Source organism: Notamacropus eugenii, chromosome X (genome assembly GCF_028372415.1).
Source record: "Notamacropus eugenii isolate mMacEug1 chromosome X, mMacEug1.pri_v2, whole genome shotgun sequence".
Taxonomy (NCBI): domain Eukaryota; kingdom Metazoa; phylum Chordata; class Mammalia; order Diprotodontia; family Macropodidae; genus Notamacropus; species Notamacropus eugenii.
This window is the reverse complement of record NC_092879.1, coordinates 100,406,777-100,428,529: the sequence shown is the minus strand read 5'-3', so window position 1 is coordinate 100,428,529 and position 21,753 is coordinate 100,406,777. Positions and strand designations below refer to the sequence as shown.

General features: G+C 45.5%; 2 protein-coding genes across 2 annotated transcripts in view; one reads left to right on the top strand and one right to left on the bottom strand.

Annotated features, from left to right (window-relative positions):
• Window positions 1–8,946, top strand: part of DLG3 (discs large MAGUK scaffold protein 3) — a 69,857-nt gene extending 60,911 nt beyond the window's left edge. Inside the window, exons 13-21 of the mRNA XM_072627331.1 lie at window positions 35–110; window positions 858–957; window positions 4,060–4,101; window positions 4,822–4,872; window positions 5,240–5,341; window positions 5,562–5,734; window positions 6,394–6,503; window positions 6,592–6,683; window positions 7,066–8,946. Of these exons, the coding sequence (XP_072483432.1) occupies window positions 35–110; window positions 858–957; window positions 4,060–4,101; window positions 4,822–4,872; window positions 5,240–5,341; window positions 5,562–5,734; window positions 6,394–6,503; window positions 6,592–6,683; window positions 7,066–7,172 (853 nt within the window). The 3' untranslated portion in view covers window positions 7,173–8,946. The remainder of the gene's footprint in view (window positions 1–34; window positions 111–857; window positions 958–4,059; window positions 4,102–4,821; window positions 4,873–5,239; window positions 5,342–5,561; window positions 5,735–6,393; window positions 6,504–6,591; window positions 6,684–7,065) is intronic.
• A 3,608-nt stretch (window positions 8,947–12,554) lies between these two features.
• TEX11 (testis expressed 11) overlaps window positions 12,555–21,753 on the bottom strand; it is a 183,437-nt gene continuing 174,238 nt past the window's right edge. The window contains exons 29-30 of the mRNA XM_072627254.1: window positions 13,929–14,093; window positions 12,555–12,841 (exon numbers count right to left, since the gene is read on the bottom strand). Coding sequence (XP_072483355.1) covers window positions 12,770–12,841; window positions 13,929–14,093 — 237 coding nt within the window. The 3' untranslated portion in view covers window positions 12,555–12,769. The remainder of the gene's footprint in view (window positions 12,842–13,928; window positions 14,094–21,753) is intronic.

Here is a 21,753-nt window from a genome sequence, read left to right as displayed (position 1 = left end):
AAATAACCAGGACTTCTCTCTGACTTCCAAACAGAGTGGAAAAGAAAGAACGAGCCCGATTAAAAACTGTGAAGTTCCACGCCAGGACAGGGATGATTGAGGCTAACAGGGTAAGTAAGTGTGATGCCTTGGGAAATGCGCTGCCAGTCCATGCAGAGTCTTGTGTGAGGCGTGGGAGAACAGGGGCATGCCTCTAACCTAAGGTGGCCGACTCTGCGCTTGGAACAGTACTGGCTAATCTTCCAGAAAGGCAAAGAACGGATTGGCGTGTCCGAGGCCCACATGGATTGTTCACCTTCCTTCATCCTGGGCAGATGCTTCTTGAAGTTGCAGTGGAATTGGAGCAGCCTAGAAGCCAGGATGCCTGTGGGCAGACTGAAAAATTAGGGAAAAGAAAGCTTGTGGAAGCTTCTGCAGCTCCAAACCTCGCAGGGTTCCTGGCCACAGGCAGTTCCCAGAATACCACTTCTCGCTGGTGCAAGGGCCAGAACCAGTGAGGCGTGAGGGGCCCTCTCCATTCACCCCCTTTCTCCTCCAAGCTTCACAGAGCAGAGAACTCCCGGAGCAGGAATGCTGCCTCTATCTATGTAAGTGGCACTTTAGAGCAGGAGCCCAGGATGAGGCCAGGCTTGTTCTTTAGGTGCTGGTGAATGCTGTGAATCTGGACTAGGGAGCTGGAAACTCTTAACATCCATCCCTTCTCTTCCATCAGTCTTCATCAATCTAGAATCCATTTGTGAGAAATTGTCCTTGACCCAGCTCCTCGTCGTCTTCATTTTAATTTTCCTTGCATGCTTTAAAATCCATTGTTCTGTTTTTTTTCTGTCCTTCCCCGCCATCTTCATGTTCTTTCACAGTCGATCAAAACGAAACGTAAAAAGAGTTTTCGCCTCTCTCGAAAGTTTCCATTTTACAAGAGCAAAGAGAACGTGACCCAGGAGAAGAACGGACAGGAACGTAAGTAGGGAGAGCCAACCATCTTAGCCCCCGGTGTCTTCTTTTCTTTCCTTCCTTCCTTTTTTAAGAAGACTGGAAAGGGCCAGGGGTCGATGTGTGTGCTCGTGGGGTGGTTGGGGCCAATTGGCTTCACCTGGGCATCTGGCTCCAGCTCCAAGGTTCCAGACTGCCAGGCAGGCCCCAGCACAAGAACAGACTGAGCAGTTGGCAACCATGTTGTAAAGTCTGGGAAAGGGAGAGCAGTCACTGTTGTTGCCCTGACTTCTTCCTCTCACCCTTTCCTCTCTTGCTCATCCAGGACTACCTTGTTTTTGTATAGGGATGTTAGAGACATCTCCTCTCCTCTATTAACCCTTCTTTTACTGGGGAAGAGGCTTGCTCAGGGCCACACAGGGAGTAAGTAGCTGAGTTGGGATTGACCCTAGGTCCTCTGCCTCTTCTGACTTAGCCTCCACTGCCACCATCCAGAATTCCATGTACACGACCCTTCTCCGGTGTGGGCAGGGGACCCATTTTTTGTGGCATTTTCTTGTTTCTTCGCTGACATTAAGGGAAAAATCTTAGCTGTCTGTTCAAATAAAGATTTACTGGGAGAAACAAGTTAGAAACAAGGAGAGGCACAGAAGCAGGCTAACATACCCAGAAGCTGACGTTCGAAGTCTGCTCCAGACCTCAGAGCTAGATGAAACCCCAGGTCAGACCTGCCCAGTGGGTGCTTCTTGGGGCCCAGCTTGGCTCTCCTGCCTTATGCAAAGAACTCCTGGAGTTCTAGGCTGGGGGCAATAGGCAAGAGACTGGGACCTTTGTGACTGATGCTTGTGGGCAGTTCTTTGCCATGCCAACATGATACACTGTTGAGGTTTGTACATGGAGCTGCTGTTTGGGGACACTGCCTTGGTACACCACGCTAGATAGAAGTGGCGTTTTTCCATTCCCGGATTTTCAGATTAGGAGCTCTCTATGGGACAAAGATATTTCCAGCAGCAAAGCAGATCGGGTTGGTTCAGCCCCAAAATTGTAAGGGAAACTCTTGGCTAGAGCCCTGAGCTACCATGGCTCCCATTCTGAGTAGGTGTCCAAGGAGTGCAGAGCCCAGCCTGGCAAGAATGCTGTGTGTCTGTGTTCAGAGCCCCGACTCAGCAAGGGGACTTTGGGGCAACTCAGCATAAACTCTGTGGGCCAGCGGAGGGGGCTGGGCTCTTCCTTTGGGTGCCATACATCATAGGTCAGCCTTTAAGAGGCCATCGACTTCGATGATGGGTTTGGCCAGAAAGCATCAGTGCTAGGTGATTGTTCCCTGGTGTGATGGTCGCTCTGCACAGAGACTCAGCGGGAGGCTTTCCAAGACCTCTTGAGCCAAGGTGCCCCACGCCAACCAGGCTGGGGCCCTAGGGGGCCTTGGTACTCTAGCAGACGTCTCTCTTGACCCCAGAAGCTATTTGTGTTGCCCGTGTGGCTTGAGCAGAGAGCTGTGTGCCTTGCTGGTTTCAGCTCTTTGCGTGGTTCTGTACACCTGTCACTAATGTTCACTGGGTTCTGTATTCTTCCCCCCCCCCTCCCCATCTGCTCTCTCCAATCTCTTCCTCCTTTCTCTTTTTATTTCCTTGCTCTCTGTGAAATCAGGACTTCCCTGGGTTAAGTGACGATTATTATGGAGCAAAGAATCTGAGTAAGTCAAATTTCCACCCTCTTCACTTTCCCTTTCTGGTGGTATTAGAACAGTGGGGGTTGTGGTGGGCGGGGAGAAGGTGCTGCTGGTCCTGGACACCACAGGATATGTGTCCTCCAAAGCCCATAGAGCTCCCATTCAGAGCTGGCCTTTCCTTTACTGCCTTGAGTGGTGGGTGGAGAAAACTCTTAGAAGTGAGCAAGGCTCAAGAAATGTTGTTCCAGTGGTAAAGGCCCGGCTTCCTCCCTGAGCAGGGAGGGGAGACAGGGCCACTGGCTGCTTGGTGGAATTTGTTCTTCCACGGCAGAACAGTTCATAGCTTGGGAGGAAGAGCGCTCAGAGGGCCTGGCCCAGCTTCAGTTCCTGAAATACCAGTGGAATGGAAGCCCTAGAGGGCTCATACCAACAGTGAGTGACTAGGCCAGACTGAGGGTGTGAACCCTGGCCACATAGAAGGATCAGCTGTTTTGGGCGTTGGCTCTTGGGAAGGTACTGACCTCTTCATTTTGGAAAGTAACCTTAGAGTAGGAATGGAAAAGAACAAGACATGGGATGGTCAGGTGGCAGTGCCAGTGGTTTGTGCTCGGGTCGCTTGGACCATAGGGGGCACAGGCAACCAATCTTGGGTCCACTTAACACAGTCTTATGTCCGGTCCTTTTGGGGATCATGGGCTTTACTAGGGCAGCACTTCAAGGTAAATACCTCTGTGAGACAGCGTGGGGGGTGGTGGGGGAGGCCACAGCATTCCACAGAACAGTGTTGTCTTGGCTGAAACCAGCTTTTTGCCCAGCCTTTTTCTGCGGTCTGTTCATGTCTCATCTTCATGTGCCCATACTGGTGGAAGGGGAGAAAGGGGTGTTGGTGCCAATTGAGATTTGTTTCTGGCTTCTCTGCTTTTGCCTCTTCCACCCCCAAGCTGCCTAGTCCACTGACTGTCCCTGTTTGTCCATTCATGTCATAACACATTCATCTGTCTTATGGGAGACAAAGCTGACCCTCTTGCCTCATCCACTCCTGCCAAGCCTGTTTTGTTTGTAGGGCTTAGGGAAGATTTCCTGCCCTATTGGGTATTTAGACTGTTAGCTGTGAAGGAGCTGGGTGAAAAAAAATCTTGGGGGAAGAAATGTTCACATTGTCTTGGTCTAGAACTGTTATGAAGCAGGGGCCAGGGAAGAAAGCTGGCACTCTCTCTTCATCTGTGTCCAGCCCTGGCAGATTTGCATTAGAAAGAAAATGGATGTAAACCATGCACCTTGTGGAAGGCCCCTAACCCTAAATGCCAGAGGCCCCACTCTGCTCCTTCTCTTCTTAAGCTGGCTTGGCTCCCACCTCAGCATCTTGTCTCCCAGAGCACTTGAGTTTTGTGACTGTGCTGCATGTGCCCTCTGAATGGTGTGTTCTCAACTGGAGTCTCTTTCTTGTTGGCTTGCAGAGGGCGTGACGTCCAACACCAGTGACAGCGAAAGCAGTTCTAGTAAGTGTGTGTCTTTCCCATGTCTCGTGGCTTCATCTGCCATTCTAACCATTTTCATTCCACTGCTGCATGGCTCTTGCTTCTGGTCACCCTGACTGCTCCCCTTTGAAGGCCTGGAGATGCTGTGGCCCATCCCCCTTGTGAGGCTGAAGGGAGGTGCAGGGGCTGGGTGTGGTTGGCAGCTTTCACAGCTGAGGCCACATGTTGAGGCTTCAAATGAACATTACTTAAACCCTATTGCATCGCAGCAGGCAGCATGCTGCGTGGTGCCGTAGAAGTGCACATGCCTTCAAGAAGCTTAAGAAAAAAGCAAACGATCAGGGACTTCAAATCCCTCCCTGTGACTGTTAGTTTTCTGGGCCCTTAACCTCAAAGGCCTCCTTTCAGGGTCTTGGCCTGTGTAGGGAGCAGTGTCCTGGGGAGAGCAGGGCTCTGCCTTGTATGGAAAGGCCAGGTAGGTATTCTTGAAACACTGCTGAAATTATGGGGAGGTTCTGGCCCAAGACAGCAAGGGGGCCGCATCTGCCTCAGCTTCTCTCTTCTGCAGTGACTTGGGGAGAGCTTTCCCATTTCAGTGGGAGCCCAGTTGGTCACTGTTTCCAGAAAAGACTGAGGAATTGCTGCTTCCAATTCTTTCTGAGCTCCAGAGTAGTTTTTCTGACCATGGTTGGGAGGCATGCGAAGAAGCAACACTAATAAGTTTTTCCCTCTTTGTTACAGAAGGCCAGGAGGACACGATTTTATCCTATGAGCCGGTGACGAGGCAAGAAAGTAAGCCCTTTGTGAATGGGTCCCCTACTGGGGACATGAAGAAGGCCCAGGGAGCAGGAACCACTACTTTGTCCCCTTCTTGGGCAAAGGCAATTCAGGCTTGGCTTTCATGCTGCTCCCAGCAGGACAGTCAGGAGAGGGAACAAATCCCTAAGGAGGAGACCAGGTTGCTTTGAGTGGGGCTAATGGAGAGAAAGGTCTGGGTCACATTTTCCCCTCCACAGCCTTTGGGCACCTCCCTCCGTAAGAGGGACTTTGCTAGGCCTGGAAGTTGTCCTCTGCTCTCAAGCATGATTGAGCCCTAGATTGGGGGTCAGGGGCACCCTCCTGACTAGGTGCTCACCTTGTGTATATACATTCTCTCTAGTTCACTATGCAAGGCCAGTGATCATCTTGGGCCCCATGAAGGACCGCGTCAATGATGACCTCATTTCTGAGTTCCCACATAAGTTTGGATCCTGTGTACCACGTAAGAGCCCAGGACAGTTAGGCCCTGGCAAGCACTTGCTCCATCCTGAGATTTCTTAGGGGAGTAGGCTGTTTCAGGGATGAAGTTGGGGTCTGTTGGGATTATGCAGTGGGAAGACTGCTGACCTGCTGTGGTGGTGAAGGGGTACCTCCTCTTCAACTAAGGGGGCGAGACTGATGCTTAGGGGCCAGCCTGCCCTAAACTAGTGTTCCTCTTGTAGATACCACTCGGCCTCGACGAGAAAATGAAGTGGATGGCCAGGACTATCACTTTGTGGTGTCCCGGGAGCAGATGGAAAAAGACATCCAGGACAACAAGTTCATAGAAGCTGGGCAATTCAATGACAATCTCTATGGCACCAGCATCCAGTCAGTGCGAGCCGTGGCAGAGAGGGTGAGACCACTTCAGCAAGGCCACCCTGGGCCCCTCACTCGCAATGCACACTCAGCCAGGGTTCTTAAGCAACAGTGAGGGCATTGCAGGGCCTGTTTACCTGGACAGCACTGTGTTCAGATAGACACGGACCCTGGGAGGGAGATGGGCACACGATCGGGGAAATGATGACCTGACTTGCAGTTGACTTGGATTTGAGTGAGGGGGTGCTGTGCAAGGTCACCAGCCTCACTTCTCCTCCTGGTCCTATTAGGTTAAGGTCTTTTCAGGTTCTCACCCATTCAGTGAAAAGGCCTCCTTAAGAAAGTGAGTCAAGGTTATAGAATAAAATAAAAAAAAAATCCAAGTGGGAGGGGCTTATTGTGGTCTAATCCACGAACTTCAGAGTGAAATTGGTGGGAGGTGAAAAGGCACAAGCCGATGTCTGGCTCTCTGTCTGGAGAGAGAGAGAGAGAGAGAGAGAAAGAAATCAATGTAGCCAGTAAACCCCAAGGGCGGCTCCCAGGCCCTTTGAGGTTCTCACTCAGAATGAGGTAAAGCCCATTCACTGAAAAGGCCTCTTTAAGCAGTGAGTTGGGGATGGCTCCTTAATTACGAAAAAAATGGGGAGAGGAGGGCCTGCCTTTGGGTGCTTGTCACAACCCCCCTTTCTCTCCCAGGGGAAGCACTGCATCTTAGATGTGTCTGGCAATGCCATCAAGCGGCTGCAACAAGCCCAGCTTTACCCTGTTGCTGTTTTCATCAAGCCCAAGTCTGTGGAAGCTCTTGTGTAAGTGACCTTCTGGATGGGTGGGGAGGCTGGACTTTGCTTTTCTGGCCATGCCTCACAGTGGTTCTCTCTTTCCCCTGTCCGACAGGGAAATGAACCGAAGACAGACCTACGAACAAGCAAACAAGATCTTTGACAAGGCTGTGAAACTTGAGCAGGAGTTCGGCGAGTACTTCACAGGTGAGAAGACTGAGCTTTGGGTTGAAGTTTGTGTCCTCTGATGTTTCAAGCCATGAGTGAGCAGCCAGAGCTGACTTTGCCCCTCATTCCTGGGTCACAACATGACTCTGAGGCTGGGGTGGGGGGTGGGGGGGGGGCAGAGAAGGACCAACAAAAAGCCATCTTAATTTTCATTAACCTCCACCTGAAATTTAGCATTTCCTTCAATTCCTCAAAACCATTTTGTCAAGAAGGAAAGTTTATGGGTCTTTTGCTGACATGGTGAAGAAACCATCCCAAGCCTTTTTACTCAGTCCTGGCCACCGTTGCAGACCGTCCTTGGGGAGTGGGGGAGGTGGTGGCCCAACATGGGATGTGGTATTAACTGTTCACTTCTCTTTAGCCATCGTACAGGGTGACTCGCTGGAGGAGATTTATAACAAAATCAAACAAATTATCGAGGACCAGTCTGGGCACTACATTTGGGTCCCATCTCCTGAAAAACTCTGAAGACCATCACCTCCCCTCCCCTCCTCCCACCCCTTCTCCCAGACCATTCTCTTGTGAGCAGAACCCGAGCCCCCCTTCCCCCCTGCCCCTTTTTTAGATCGGTTGCAAAATTGAGTTTTCCAGTCCTGTTTCTTTTTGTTGGGATGATGTCATCTCGCTCATCACGTGACTGTGCCCATTCCTGCATGGACCTTCCCAGGAGCAGCTCAGGCGCCACTCCATCAGTCATTGTTTTTCTTTCCAAACCAAGCAGCAGAGAAGAAGGCTGATGGCTTGGCAACAGACTCAGGACCGAAAACCTGGATTTGGCAGCGAGCTCCCAGGGCGTTTCTCCTCCATCTGGGTCACTGTCTTAAAGCTCTGAACAGTGTGATGTAAATGGCAACAAAAGCATCTTATTTATATGGATATGTAATTTATATAAAATATATAGAAATTATTATATATATATATATTATACACCAACGTAATATATATATATATATGTATACACACACAGCTGGACTAGAAAACCCTGTAGGGACTTTACTGATGGTACTGAAAGATCTCTTAACTTTCCAACACCCAGTTAGTAGGAAAGTGATAGAAAAGGGTGGGTAGGAAGCATGGAGGATGCCCCACGTGCTCACCCATCCTCCTGAGTGCCCAGCTTTGTTGTCTCTTTTCTACAGACAGGGGTGGGGGTCCGCCACCCACCAGACTTCTTTGCATGGAGGTTTCCTTTTGTTTGTTTTCAGCTGCTCTAAAACCAAAACCACGCTGTGCTCCTCGCCGTGTCCGCCTTTTCATGATTTTGGACGTCACCTTTGCTAACCGAGCATCTCGTTGTACGATGTTGTGAGGCCAGTATGAGGCCAGGCCCTGGGGGGCAGTGTTTAGCTGCCAAGGACCCAGAGGGCTCCCAGGGGCTGGTGGGGGTGAGATAATGGAGCTGAGAGCTGTTCTTTCCCTTCTGTACTGGGGCAGTGAAGCAACCCCTGACTACTTCAGACCTGAAAGGTCCAGCACTCCACTGAGTGCTCTCTCCAGCTGCCTTGACTCCACCCCCTCACCAGCAGCTGCTTAGCTTACTGTTACTTTGGGAGGAAAGTAGACTCAAATTGGGCACATTTGAGCTGCAGAGCTACATCCATGTAATAGTGAGAAATCAAGCATCCTTGCTTTTCCCCAGGGTACACACCCACAAATGGCAGCAGCAACAGCAGCAGAAGCCCTTTCCTGGTAGGCCTGACCAGAACAAAACAAAAAGCACAGACAGGGCTCTATCCCTATCTCCCCGTAAAGGCCGTGTGCCTGGCTAAGGTAGGTAACCTTGCCATGTCTCACTCTTACCCTCTGTGGACTGGTCATACAGGGAAGATGTGGGAGTGTCTGGGCCCCAGAGCTGGTGCAGTTCACCCTACTTTCCTGGCCTATGGCAGCTGGAGCACTGTAAATACCCCCCAGTACTTAAGACAGTTAGGAACTCCTAGCCAGATTTTGGAAACATATTCAACTGTTATTCTACCAGCAACATAGACTAGCTGTCCAAGGCTGGGGTGCCAGGGAAAAGGAATAGCAGCTTTGCCTGGGCACTGTACTGGGGCCAAGGAAGGGAGGGGTTGGCACAGAAAGGCAGCTTCCTTGCTGTGACCTCCACTGAGTTTTCTGGACATAGCTCGCTCCCTCCCAGAGAAGAAGGGCAAAGACTAAAAGTAACCTTGACACTAGCTGGTTTATCACTGTTCCTTCCGAGGAGACGTATATTTTTTAATAAACAATAGTTGGCAATGAATTGTGGCTCAGAGACCTTCTTGGAAAAATGTGGGTTTGTTTCAAATGCTTAACCTGGCATGTTTCTTTCATAAACATGCGGGAAGAATGAAGGACCACCACTTGCAAAGCAAAAAAGGGATGAGGGTGGTAATAACACTGCACTGGGCGAAGTCCGTTCTGGTGGAGAGATACAGAATCCCCTACCTCAGAACTGCAGACCCATTTCACTGATGAATCTTGAGGCCAAATGAACAAATGAATGAATATTTCTTAAGGAGACTAGAGAAATGCATCCAGAAAACAATTCCCCATGACCAAAATCATATTCATACCAGAGAAATAAAAATGGTTCAATCTAGGGAAACAATAGACTTGGTCATATAAACAACAAGAAATGACCCAAACCCCACATTTATTTCAGTAGATGCAGAAAATATCCCCAGATATTTATGTTGAGCCCTAAAAAAAAAAAAAAAAAAACAGGCACAGAAGGGCCCTTTAACATGAGCAAAAACATTTAAAACTAGAAAATGGCATTGTTTGAGCTGGGGATATAATAGAAATCTTCCCAGTATAAAGAGGGGTAAAGTAAGAAGACCTCAACACGTATTTGAAATAATTCTAGAAACACAAGCCATAGCGATAAAACAAAAGGAAAGGTCTAACGCTGACAAAGAGAAGTGAAAACCATCCTTGGCTGCACGTGAGACTCGAAGGCACACTTAGAAAACCCCAAAGAATCAGTGACGAAATGTATCTGCAGTAAGGGGCCAAGACAATGAGCATTTCTCTAGAGTACTAAGAGACCTCAGGGTATGGTGATGTGAGAAATTCTACTCAAACAGCTACAAAATACACAAACTCTGGGCGTTAGTAGAGTCTGCAGAGACTCTCCAGAAATAAAGGGAAAGGGGACAATCATGGGAGAGAGAAGTATTCAGTGCTCATGATTGGGTCAAAGCAATATATAATGACAATGATAATTTATAGCTTCAGTGTTAGAACAAATCGCCTGGGAGGGTTAGGCACAAATAAAACAATTTATTTGGAAAAACAAGGCATCCAGAAGCTCAATGAAAAGTATGAATTAAGTTGGCTTGACATAAATTCAAATTTGATCATGACTGAAAGTCATTCTAATTGGTACTGTTTAAAAAACAAACCAGACATAGACTAAGGGAAGCTATTAGATAAACAAGAAACAGCCGAGATCAACAACAGTAGCTCAGTGTTTGACGGACTAAAACTGAAGTTACTGGGGATGGGTTCAATTTCTTGACAAGAACTGCTAGGAAAATTGGAAAGCAATTTGGCAGAAATGAGGGTGGAACCAACATTGTCCATTATATGCCATCACGAGAAGCTCAAAACATATACATGACCAGAATAGAAAGACATGAGAAGAGAACAGGAAGAGGCACCTCCACAATGAATGCTTGGGGAGACAATTCCTTGCCAAATAAGGAATACAAGATAAATGACAAAAAATTGACAACATAGAAATAAACGAATGAAAGCAATTCATGAATACAATAAAGATAAAAAGAGTGGGGAAAATGCTTCTGCTTGAACAAAATAGAGATAAAATTCTGCTATCTAAGATATATGGCAACTGACATGAAAATATAACATGAATATATAACAGCAACTATTCCTCTAGAGATAAATGATCTCAAGCACATGAACAGTTTTCGATGTAATTGTAAAGTGTAAGACAGCACATGGAAACGTGTTCCAAGTCCCAAACAGAGACAAGTAAGACAACTCTGTTTTCACCTCACAATGCAAACTGGCAAAGATGGGAACAGTCTGTGCTGGAGAGGACGAGTTACTGGGAGAACTATGAAACAGTTCAAATGCCCTGGATTTCAGTTTAAGATTATGCATGAAAAGGAAGCCCACTTCTGAACATATACCCCAAGGAAGTCAAAGAGAGAAAGAAAGATCTATTTTTTTTTGGTTAAGCAGACCTGTGATTTCATTAGTGGAGGCACATTTTCTACAACTTTGAGAATTGTCAGGGGAAATGAGGAGTTAGGTGACTTACCTAGGGTCACACAGACAGGATGTCTGTGCTAGAGATGGAGCTTAAGTGACGGTTCTTCAAATTCTGAGGCAAGCTACCTACTCTGGTATCCTGCTTCTATAGGGCCAGTAAATGTCTAAATATTCTTACGATAAGTAGGAGATCCTACTGCGTCAGTCAACAACAGAAACAAGGTGAAATACATGCCAGATGTTCACAATGGTGTGCTTTGTGAGGACAAAGCACTGGAAAGAAAGTCACCTATTAATTGAGAAATAGATGTACAGGCAATAATCTAATTAATAATCATCTAAGTGATTAATGCAATATTGCTGTGCAGTCAGAAATGATAAACACAGAGAATTCAGAGAAACATGGAAAGATTTGTGCAAAATGATACGGAGCAACAATCTAGACAATGACTAAAACAAAATGAGGCGCTGCAGTGGAGAGAACACAACCAAATCGTTCACAATTCACAATTCCACCAGCAATGCATTAGTGTTCCTTTTGGGGTTTTCTTTGCAATTTTTGCTATAAAACTGTCCATACCCTTTGATCCAGCAATACTGCTTCTGGGTCTGTATCCCAAAGAGATCATAAAAAAGGGGAAAGGACCCACATGCACAAAAATATTTATAGCAGCTCTCTTTGTGGTGGCAAAGAACTGGAAATTGAGGGAATGCCCATCCATGGGGGAATGGCTGAACAGGTTGTGGTATATGATTGTGATGGAATACCACTGAAGTATAAGAAATGACAAACAGGCAGACTTCAGAAAAACCTGGAAAGCCTTACATGAACTGATGCTGAGTGAAGTGGGCAGAACCAGGAGAACTCTGTACACAGTAACAGCAACATTATAACCGTAATAGCAACATTGTACACAGTAACAGCAACATTGTAACAGTAATAGCAACATTATACACAGTAACAGCCACAGTGTGGGAGGACCAGCTATGACAGACAGCTCTTCTCAGCGATGTGGTTCAGGACCATTCCAAAAGACTCATGATGGAAAGAAAAAACTATGGAGTCTGAATGCAGATCAAAGCAGACTGTTTTCACTTTTTTAGGGTTTTTTTTGTGGCTTTTCCTTTTTGTTCTGTTTCTTCTTTCACAACATGACCAATGTAGAGAGTCAGAAACAAAACAACGTGCCAACATGTGTGACATTCTGCCCTGACCTGAATCTGGAGAGTGATGATCTTTTCACCCCTAGAAATGACTGTGATTTAAAGGCCAAATGAATCAATAAAATGCATCTGAAAGAAGCAATTGAGATGAGGGACTCTGAGGTCCCTTCCAGCTCTGATATTTTGTTTTCCATGGAAGTGATTCCTGGGCAAGATAAAGTGGATTTTAGGAGAACTCCCAAATCACCTCCAAACAAGAAATGTACACAAACACACATACTCTCACGCTCACTGTGTGTGTGTGTGTGTGTGTGTGTGTGTGTGTGTGTGTGTGTTCATGCTCAGGGAGTCCTGCGGAGAATTTGAAGTTGAAGAAGACTTGGAGACAGACCTACAAGGAATAGCCGAAGGACAACCACCATCCACAAATCCCCCCATAAATGAAGCAAAGATGACCAGCACGGCAAGGAGGAACAGTCATTTTTATTCATTACAACAATGTTGGAAACCAGTCCTCAAAACAACACAAGCCAAGACCCAAGAATGTCTAAAATTTTCCCTCCTCCCCCCATAATCATGTGATTTTGACCCCATAAGCCTTAAATTTCGAAGAGTCCCTGGGAACAGGCCTAGACGCTCTGCTACCAAGTACCTCCATGCACTCCAAGTTCTGGTAGTTCCTACTCTTCATTGAGAGGCAAGCTTTTCTCTCTCTCCACCTTGGCCAAGACCTCTCCATACATATCAGTCATCTGGGAAACAGAAACCGGAACAAGCTTAGAGAACAGGTAAGGAATCAAGAAAAGAGTTGAAGCAAAGCTCCCATGATGAGTTTGAGCCCTTGTGACTCCTGGCAGCTGCTGGAGGGAGGAGGACCCAGTTCTTTGTCAGGGCTGGGTGACAGGGTGGAGTGAGGTTGGGGCAGGGAGCCCCACTGCATTAGGCCTGCATCTCAGGGTCAGAAAATGATGAAGGAAAAGTGTTTGTCCACTGACTTGGGACACAAACCATTGCTGGATCAATGGTCTTTCCCTGGTAAGTCTTTCTGGGAAGCCTCAGTCAGTGCCACACATATTGAGAAAATATGTCCACCCCATCTTCTCTACCCAGCCAGTCATCCCTTGTAGCAAAGAAGAAAGGATAAAAAGCTCAGTTCAGGAAAACTCACCATAGCATCCAGCAGACCTGAAAATATCGGGGCCATTCTAGAGCCTAAGTCACCTCCCTCTCCACTCAGCACCAAGCCTCACTGTTGAAGAAGCTGTTACTGCTTTGGGCCAGGCTGCTGTCAAAGTGGTGTTGGATTGAAACTAACCCTTTTCTCTCCAGCCATTTAATTTTCCCTGTTTCTCATCCTTAAAATCATAGAATCTTACTATTAGAAGGAACTGAAAGTTCATGAATCTAACCTCTCCCCAACATCCCTAACAAGAAGTCTCCGTTTGTAACAAGTAACTCACAATGAAAAACTCTTTGAAAACTTTCAATGGAACATAAGCAACTATCACTACCCTCCTCCCATAGGCCATCCCACCTTTGGACAAGTGGCCCTCTAGTCAATTGCCACATGTCAGCCCCCAACCTACTGCTGGGGGGACCACAGTGCACAGAGGTAAGAGTCAAGAAGACCTGAGTTCAAATCCTGCCTCAGACACTAACTGGACAAGTCACCTGACCTCTGACTGCCTTAGCTTTTTCACCAGTCAATGGGGATCATAATAGTGCTTGCCTAGCAGGGTTGTTGTGAGGATCACAAGAGCATGTGACTGGCACACAAGAGGTGCTTAATAAATGCTTGCCCCACCCCCTTGAAGTTCCCTTGTATCCCATCCATCTTACCTGAACTTCATAGCACTTTTTCAGGGAGCCAAGGTGGCCAAGAAAGCGAATTCCCAGACCACACCACTTCTCGGCAGTGACGTACATGCCCTCGTTATACTGATAAATTCCTGTATTCCAGGCTTTGGTCATCAGCCAAAGAATCTCCACCTGTGGGTACGCCTCCTGAAAAGCAAGAAAAGCAGAGCTAGGACTGATGCTCCTCATCTCTGTCCTAGCCCTAATATAGCAGGGCCACAGGAGAGATTCAAAAGCGAGTTGTTCAGCTCCCTCGCCCTTCAAAGCAGACATGAGCAAGCAGAAACGCCCCTAATGCTATAGCTGGGATCTTTGGCTACTTGGTTCATTTGCTTCTGCTGATTGTGGACCTAATGTGGTCTGCTGCTCAAGCTCTCTGTTTCTGACCCTGGACCAAGTTGTTTTGCTTATTATAGCTTTGTTTTATGGTTTCAGATGCTAGGCTCCCTTCCTTCACAAAAAATTTTTTTTCGTTGATTCCCTTCACCATCTTACCTTTTAAGTCTACCCAGATGAACTGTTATTTTTTTCTAGCTCTATAAGTAATTCTTCGATAGTTTGATTAGTATTGGCACCAAATAAGTAAATTAACTTGTAACACTGCCATTTTTATTATATTGGCTCAGCCTACCCAGGAGGAATTAATATTTCTCCAAATCTTTAGATCTGCCTTTATTTGTGTGAAGAGTGTTTTCTAATTGTGTTCATATAGTTCCTGTGTGTTTTTTGGCAGGCAGACTCCCAAGTATTTTATACAGGCCATGGTTATTTTATTTTTTTATATTTAATTAATTTGTTTTCAGTTTTCAACAATCACTTCCCTAAAGTTTTAAATTTTCTCCCTCCATCTCATTTCTCTCCCCAAGATGGCATGCAGTCTTATATGGGTTCTACACATACATTCTTATTAAACACATTTTCACATTAGTCATGTTGCATAGGGAGAAGAACTAAAACAAATAGAAGAAACCATGAGAAAAACCAAACCAAAACATAACACAAGAGAAAATATTCTGGTTCATTCTATGTTCCAATTCCATAGTTCTTTCTCTGGATGTGGAAGGCATTTTGCCTCAAGTCCTTTGGGAATGTTTTAGGGTCCTTACATTTCTGTGGAGGGCTTAGTCTATCAAAAACAGTCCTCGCACACTGTGGTTGTCGCTGTGTACAAAGTTCTCCTGGTTCTGCTCCTTTCACTCAGCATCAGCTCATATGAGCCTTCCCAGGCCTCTCTGAAGTCTTCCTGTTCCTCATTTCTTAGAGCACAATAGTATTCCATTACATTCATATGCCAACACTTGTTCAGCCATTCCCCTATAGATGGGCATCCACTCGATTTCCAGTTCTTGGCCACCACAAAGAGAGCTGCTATAAAGATTTTTGTACACATGCGTCCTATTCCCACTTCTATGATCCCTTTGGGCTACAGCCTTAGAAGTGGTATAGCTAGCTTAAAGGGTATGCACATTTTTGTAGGCCTTTGGGCATAGCTGGGTCATGGTTGTTTTAAATGGAATTTCTCTTTCTACTAGGTGATGCAGGGCCTGGAGGCAGGGGTGGGGGAGTCTAGTGCATACTGGATGGAGGAGTTCACCGCTTTAAAGAATATTATCTTAAATGATGATTGGGGAAAAGAATAAAGCAAATCAGTGACACAACTGTATTAAAGGAAACGATAATGAGGCAAGGTACAATATTTACGGCTAAAGCAGTCGTTAGAGGAAAGTGTATTTCTCTGAACACGTTACCAAAAGAGAACGAGCACAGAACTAAAAAAAATCAGTAAAATCAACAAATTAATAATCCCTAAAGAAGCACAAAAGCAGAATTTTTAAAGACAAAAAAAGCTAAGCAAAGTAAAACTGAGTTTGTAAACAAAGCTCTTTGGAAAAGAGAGACACTAACTCAATCCATAAACCCCTGATTTTTTAAGTGAGAGGAAAAGTGATCTACCCTGAGAAACAACCAGAGAGGGAGGAACTGACAAAGACTGGAAAGGAAGCCAAAGGAAACCATCAGAAGCCACTTCAGGGATGTGCTGGAGGCAGTGTGAGCGGGCCACAAACCAAGGCTCCTGTTTAGGGCTTTGCTGATTGTCTGGCCTTGAGAAGGGAAGGGAGAAAATGTTAATAATGCAAATAAAACTGAAAAATGTGGCCAGATATTACACATTGACCTGAGCACCACTGACTACACTCAATTGTCTGCCAACTAAGCTGAAACCTTAAACGAAAAGGAGGCATTAAATATGAAATCTCCAAATTGCCAAAACAAGAAATGCAGAATTTAAATAACCTAATTTCTGAAAGAAAACCCTTCAAAGGGGGAATGGGTGTTCTTTGAGATCTTGTGCTGGGCCTCTTTCTCCCTCTCTACTCTCTTCACGACCTCATCAATTTTCATGGGCGTGCCTCTCATCTCTATACAGATGACTCCCAAATGTACATACTGAGCCTTAGTTTCTCCCTTGAGTTCCAGCGTTTGACTCTCATTTGAGGCCAGACGTCCCTGACGCATCTTCTACTCAGTGTGTCCAAAAGTCAACTCCAGAGCTTTCCCACAAACCCTCCTCCCTTGAAAACTCCCCGATTTTTGTTTCTTCTTCTAGTGTCTGAGCTTTGCAACATCAGCATCCTCCTCAACTCCTCCCTCTCCCCCAGCCCTATTATCCAATCAGTTTGACAAATTATGCCACTTCTACCCCCACATCTCTTTCATCTGACTCCTCTCCACTCGTAGAGTTGCCATTCTAGTTCAGCCTCCATCACACCTCTCACTACTGGGAGAAGTGCTGAAGGGGTCTCGAGTGGAAAAAGTTTAAGCAGTCCTGACCTAGATTATTGGAACAGCCTCCACAATGACCTCAGTGCCTCCAGATCCTCCCCAGTACAGGCTAGTACATCCTGTTGCCAAAGACATTTTTTTCCATGAACATGTGAATCTCCTACTTAAGCGACTCAATGCCTTCCTATTGCCTACAGGGGAAAAAAACCCTCCATTCTGTACTAGCCCCATTCACTGTGTCCCAAGCCAGCCTGACAGCTCCACTGTCTCATGCATAACAAACATTCCACCTCCTGTTGCTCATTCTCATTCCCTCCATGTTAGAGTCCCTTTGTTCCAGAACCATCTTCTACATGAAGTTTTTCCTGATCTTCCTAACTGCAAGAGTCCTCCCTCCAAAACTCCCTTATAATTAACACCCCCCACACAAATATATATATTTGGCTTTACTGACATTATGTTTACACCGTGTGTACTTCTATATGTACTCATCTTCATTAGAGCGTAAGCTCACCGTGAGTAGGGATTGTTTCATTCTTTGGACTTGTATGGTCAGTGCTGGGCACATAGTTAAGCCCTTAATATTTGTAGATTAACTGATGGATTTTACAAGTGAAATCTATTAAATATTTAAAGGCTGAATAACTCCTATACTACACAAACTGCCTATAAAAAAGGAAAGCACCGTAAAACCAAACTCCTTCTCTTAAACAAATATGAACCTACTATCTAAACTAGGAAAAGAGAAAACAGAAAAAGAAAACTCTCAGCCAGTATCACTAATAAACACTGGTTCAAAAAGAGTTAATAAAATGTTAGCAAAAAGAATGTAATATTATATTTTAAAATCATTCATTATGACTAGATTAGATTTATACTAGTAATCCAAGGATGGTTTTTGCTATGAACAAAATTGATCATGTAAATAAAAAATGATGAAAACAACATGATTATGTCAAGACATGAAGGGGAAAAACTAACAAAATGCAGCATTCATTTGTGTAAAAAAATTTTTTTAAAAGCACAGCAATAAAAAGACTTTTCCTTACCTATCTAAAACTACAACCAAGTATCTATGTAAAACCTGCAAGGCCTAGCATTATCTGCAACAGAGAAACACAGGAGGCCTTCCTCATAAGATCAAGGGTAAAGCAAAGATGTCCATTGTTTCCATTATTAGCCAACATAGTACTAGAAATGGTACCTACACAGCAATAAGGAAAAAAATGGAAGGAATAAACATAAGCAAAGAGGAAGCAAAACTTCTATTTGAAGATGACACAGTCATTTAACTAGAGAACCTTATCAAATCAGCAAAGAAAGCTGAGAAAATGATTAATATTAGTAACATAAAAGGATACAAAATAAATCCAGAAAATCATCAGTCTTACTATATGATACTAACAAAACCCAAGGGCAGCTAGGGGTGCTGCAGTGGACAGAGTCCAGGTTCTGAAGTCAGATAGACTCATCTTCCAGACAGTTCCTAGATAGTACATGAGATGCCCGAACCCAGAAGTTCTAGAACCACACAATCTGGTTTATTGCAACCCCCCACCCCCTGCTTCCTGCATTAAGCAAAGGAGCATAGACAAGAGATTCATGCACTCAATGCTTTCAGCAAGGCAAGTTTGATGGTGAAGACTCGAGGGTTTTAGATATCTTGCAGCATTTGGCATGTGGGGTCAATTCAGGTACTCTTCCATTCAGTGCTGGGTCACTGGCAGGAATTGCCCACTGCTTGTCTTTGTGGCTAGCTCACCAAGGCCCAATCAGGGAAGCCATCCCACTGAGGTAACCCTGGCCTGCTCTAGGGCACTGCCCTCCCTCTTCTGGCAGACAAGAGCAAGGGACATTTCTATGTTTTCCCATCCCAGGAAACATTTGTAATCTCTTGTAAATACACAGGGCACACATGAACATCTGTGAACATACATCATAGCATGGAATAGTTAAAGGTAATCATCCCCATGGCCTGTGGCATTCATGGTAGGGTTATGGATGGCATGCATTGGTACATATGGCCAACATCTCCAACATGTTACATACAGCTAAATACATATATCATATGTACAAGCAATCATACATACATCACATGGCAGACGCTTCTAAGCAGCACAGAAGCATGGTAGCAATACCTGTGTATGTAGGGCATATACAACATGGAACATACACTGGAGTTATTTATCAAGCTTCTCCCCATACCAATAACTCCTAAAGCATAGATCTGATCGCATCAACCTCCCCCACAAACTGCACTGGGTTTTTATTATTTCCAGGATCAAACATGAAATCCTTTGTTTGGCATGTTTCATCTGGCCCCTTCCTCCTTTTCCAGTCTTTTTACAATTTATTCCTTTCCTTACATTCTGTGACCAGTCGTATCGGCTTCCTTCCTGTTCTGCACAGGACATTCTTATCTCCCATCTCTGTGGCCGTGTATTGGCTGTTCCCCATGTCTGGAATGAACTACCTCCTCCATCTCAGCCTCATGGAATCCCTGGCTTCCTTCCAGATTTGAAGCCTTTCCTGATCCTCCCAGCTGCTTCTACAACTACCTTGTGTTCATTTTCTATACATTATGCACAGCTGTTGTGTCCTTCACTAGAATGTAAGCTCATTGTGGGCAGGCACTGTTTCCTTTTTGTCTTTGCATTCCCAGTGCTGAGCACAAGTACCTGAAACATGATAAATGAGAAGGAGGGAAGGGAGGAAGAGAGGAAGGAAGTAAAGAAAGAAAGGAAGAAAGAAGGAAGGAAGGGAGTAAAGAACTTAGAAGTATGTGCCAGGTACTGCACTAAGGGCTTTTTATAAATATTATCCCATTTAATCCTCAAGACAATCCTGCCACACTTCTGTCTGAGCCTCAGTTGTCACAGCTCAAAGGTGTCTGAGGCCAAATTTGAACTCAGGGCTTCCTGACTCCAGGCCCAGCACTCTATCAGCTGACCTCCGATCTGAACAGAGGCCTCTCTGGGGTCAGGACAGACTTGAAAGACTTCTCTAACCCTCTAGAAAATACCAACATGACACACATCCCTGCTTGTGTGATTCAGTCCACCTCTGCCAGTCAGCAGCAGAGCTAAGGTCCTTCTTAGCATCTGCTTGGCTCCTTTTGTCTGGTTTAACTAATTCTTCAGGAGGTAGTGTCTTTGTGGGCCCATCCATTGTTGAGGGGCTGGCTCCATGGAGCTGCTCTCTTGGGCTCTTCCACACAAATTCCAACTCCTTAGCAGGACTTTGAAAATCTTGACAACAGCAGGATGAAAGATGACCCTACCACTTGTTTCTATCAGTTTTTCTGACCTCAGGTCTCTTTCAGTTGATCTCATGACTGAGAGAGATATTAAAACTGAGAGAGATAGATTCCTGTTCTGACAATGTGAGGCACAGGTCAGTGAGCAAATGTGACTCCTACCCGAATATTAACAGGTAGACTTGGAAGCCTGTGACCTCATTCCTGGTAGCACCACACGCATGCCCTACAGATGCCTCATGCTGACTCCACTGAGTCTTCTGCTCAGGCCCTAGTTCTTCCTCAGGGTAATAAGGTATGACTCTGCACTTCCTGGTGCCCACCAACACCAACAGCCTCCCTTTAAGAAGTTTGCTTTTAAAGTCTCTGTTTCATTTTACTAGTTCAAATGGACTCTGACAGGAAAGACACAAATGTAGCGACAACTTCTTGGTGACAGTCCACTTCAAGCCCAGAATTCCAACTACTATTGGGCATGGTGAGCCTCACCACCAGTAAGCCCTTCACTGGCAAACACACTGAGTTTTTGGTTGCCACCACTCTCTTTCATACAAGAGCTCCCAAGTTAGCCTAAATGTGCAGCAAAAAGGGTTTCCTAGGATATGCATAAGCCAACACGAAAGTATGAGGAAAGATCATGTCGTTAAAAGCTGGTTCGTGCTTGTTCCAATGATCTTCAGCCTCAACTTTTCCTCCTGCTCTAGGTTCTCTTTCAATTCCACGTGCACGGGTAAAGTCGTTGCGAGGTGTGGCAGTCACAGCATCATTCTTCACCCATTTGCAGCACTCACTACCAAATCCTAGAAAAGCCTTTCATTGCTAGAGATTATTTGGATGTGGCCAGTTGGTGACCACTGCTATCTATGCGGCATCCATGCTCATTTCCCGCTTACACAGGTACTCTACAATGGGCACTTCTCAATCCACAGTTTAAGACTAGCTTCCTTATGCTGATTTGATCCTTTCATTCATCTTTCCTTGTGTCTAAAGGTCTATGTGACCATTCAGGAGCCCCAATAAAAAAACTGACAGTCAACAGACTCCAAAAGTATGATCTCCTGCCAGCAAAGTATGTCCAATGATCTCCTTTAAACACTAGCTACCTGAAGAATGAGTAACATCCCAGATGATTTACTTCAGGCTTTGCATAACATTGTGCAACAAAAGATCGTCTTTACTAAACATAAGAAACGGTCTTGACAATTGCTGACAGCACCACATATGGCCACTGAAAATGGATGCTCGCTTCAGTTGGTGGTGGAGGCTAGTATTGTAACAGCGAAAAAGAGTCCAATTGAACATCTTGTGTCTACTCACAGACAATTAGCTCAGTCATCGATAGCCTGCTGAATAGAACTGGAGAAAAATCACAAAACTGGGTTGACTGTAGCCACTAAAAACTTCCGTTACATAATTTTCACTGGGCCCTCCCAGATGGAAGCCAATCCATTGATACGGCCCTAATCAATTCTCTCTCTCATTCTCTATAGCAGCTCCTCCAAACCTTTTTAAACTTTAAAGACAGGCAAGGCAGTTTCTGCCCTCAAGGCGCTCTCAGTCTAGAGATGATCTGCATACAACTACGTATAAATATGATGTAGACAGAATAAAATGGAAATCATCTTGGCGCAAAGGCACTAAGGTTAAGGAGGTCTGGGAAAGTAGCCAAGACTTGAACAAATCTAGGGAAGGCAAGAAGCAGAAATGAGAAGGAAGAGAGTTCCAGGCATAGGAACATAGGGGACAACAAGTAAAAATGCCTAGAGT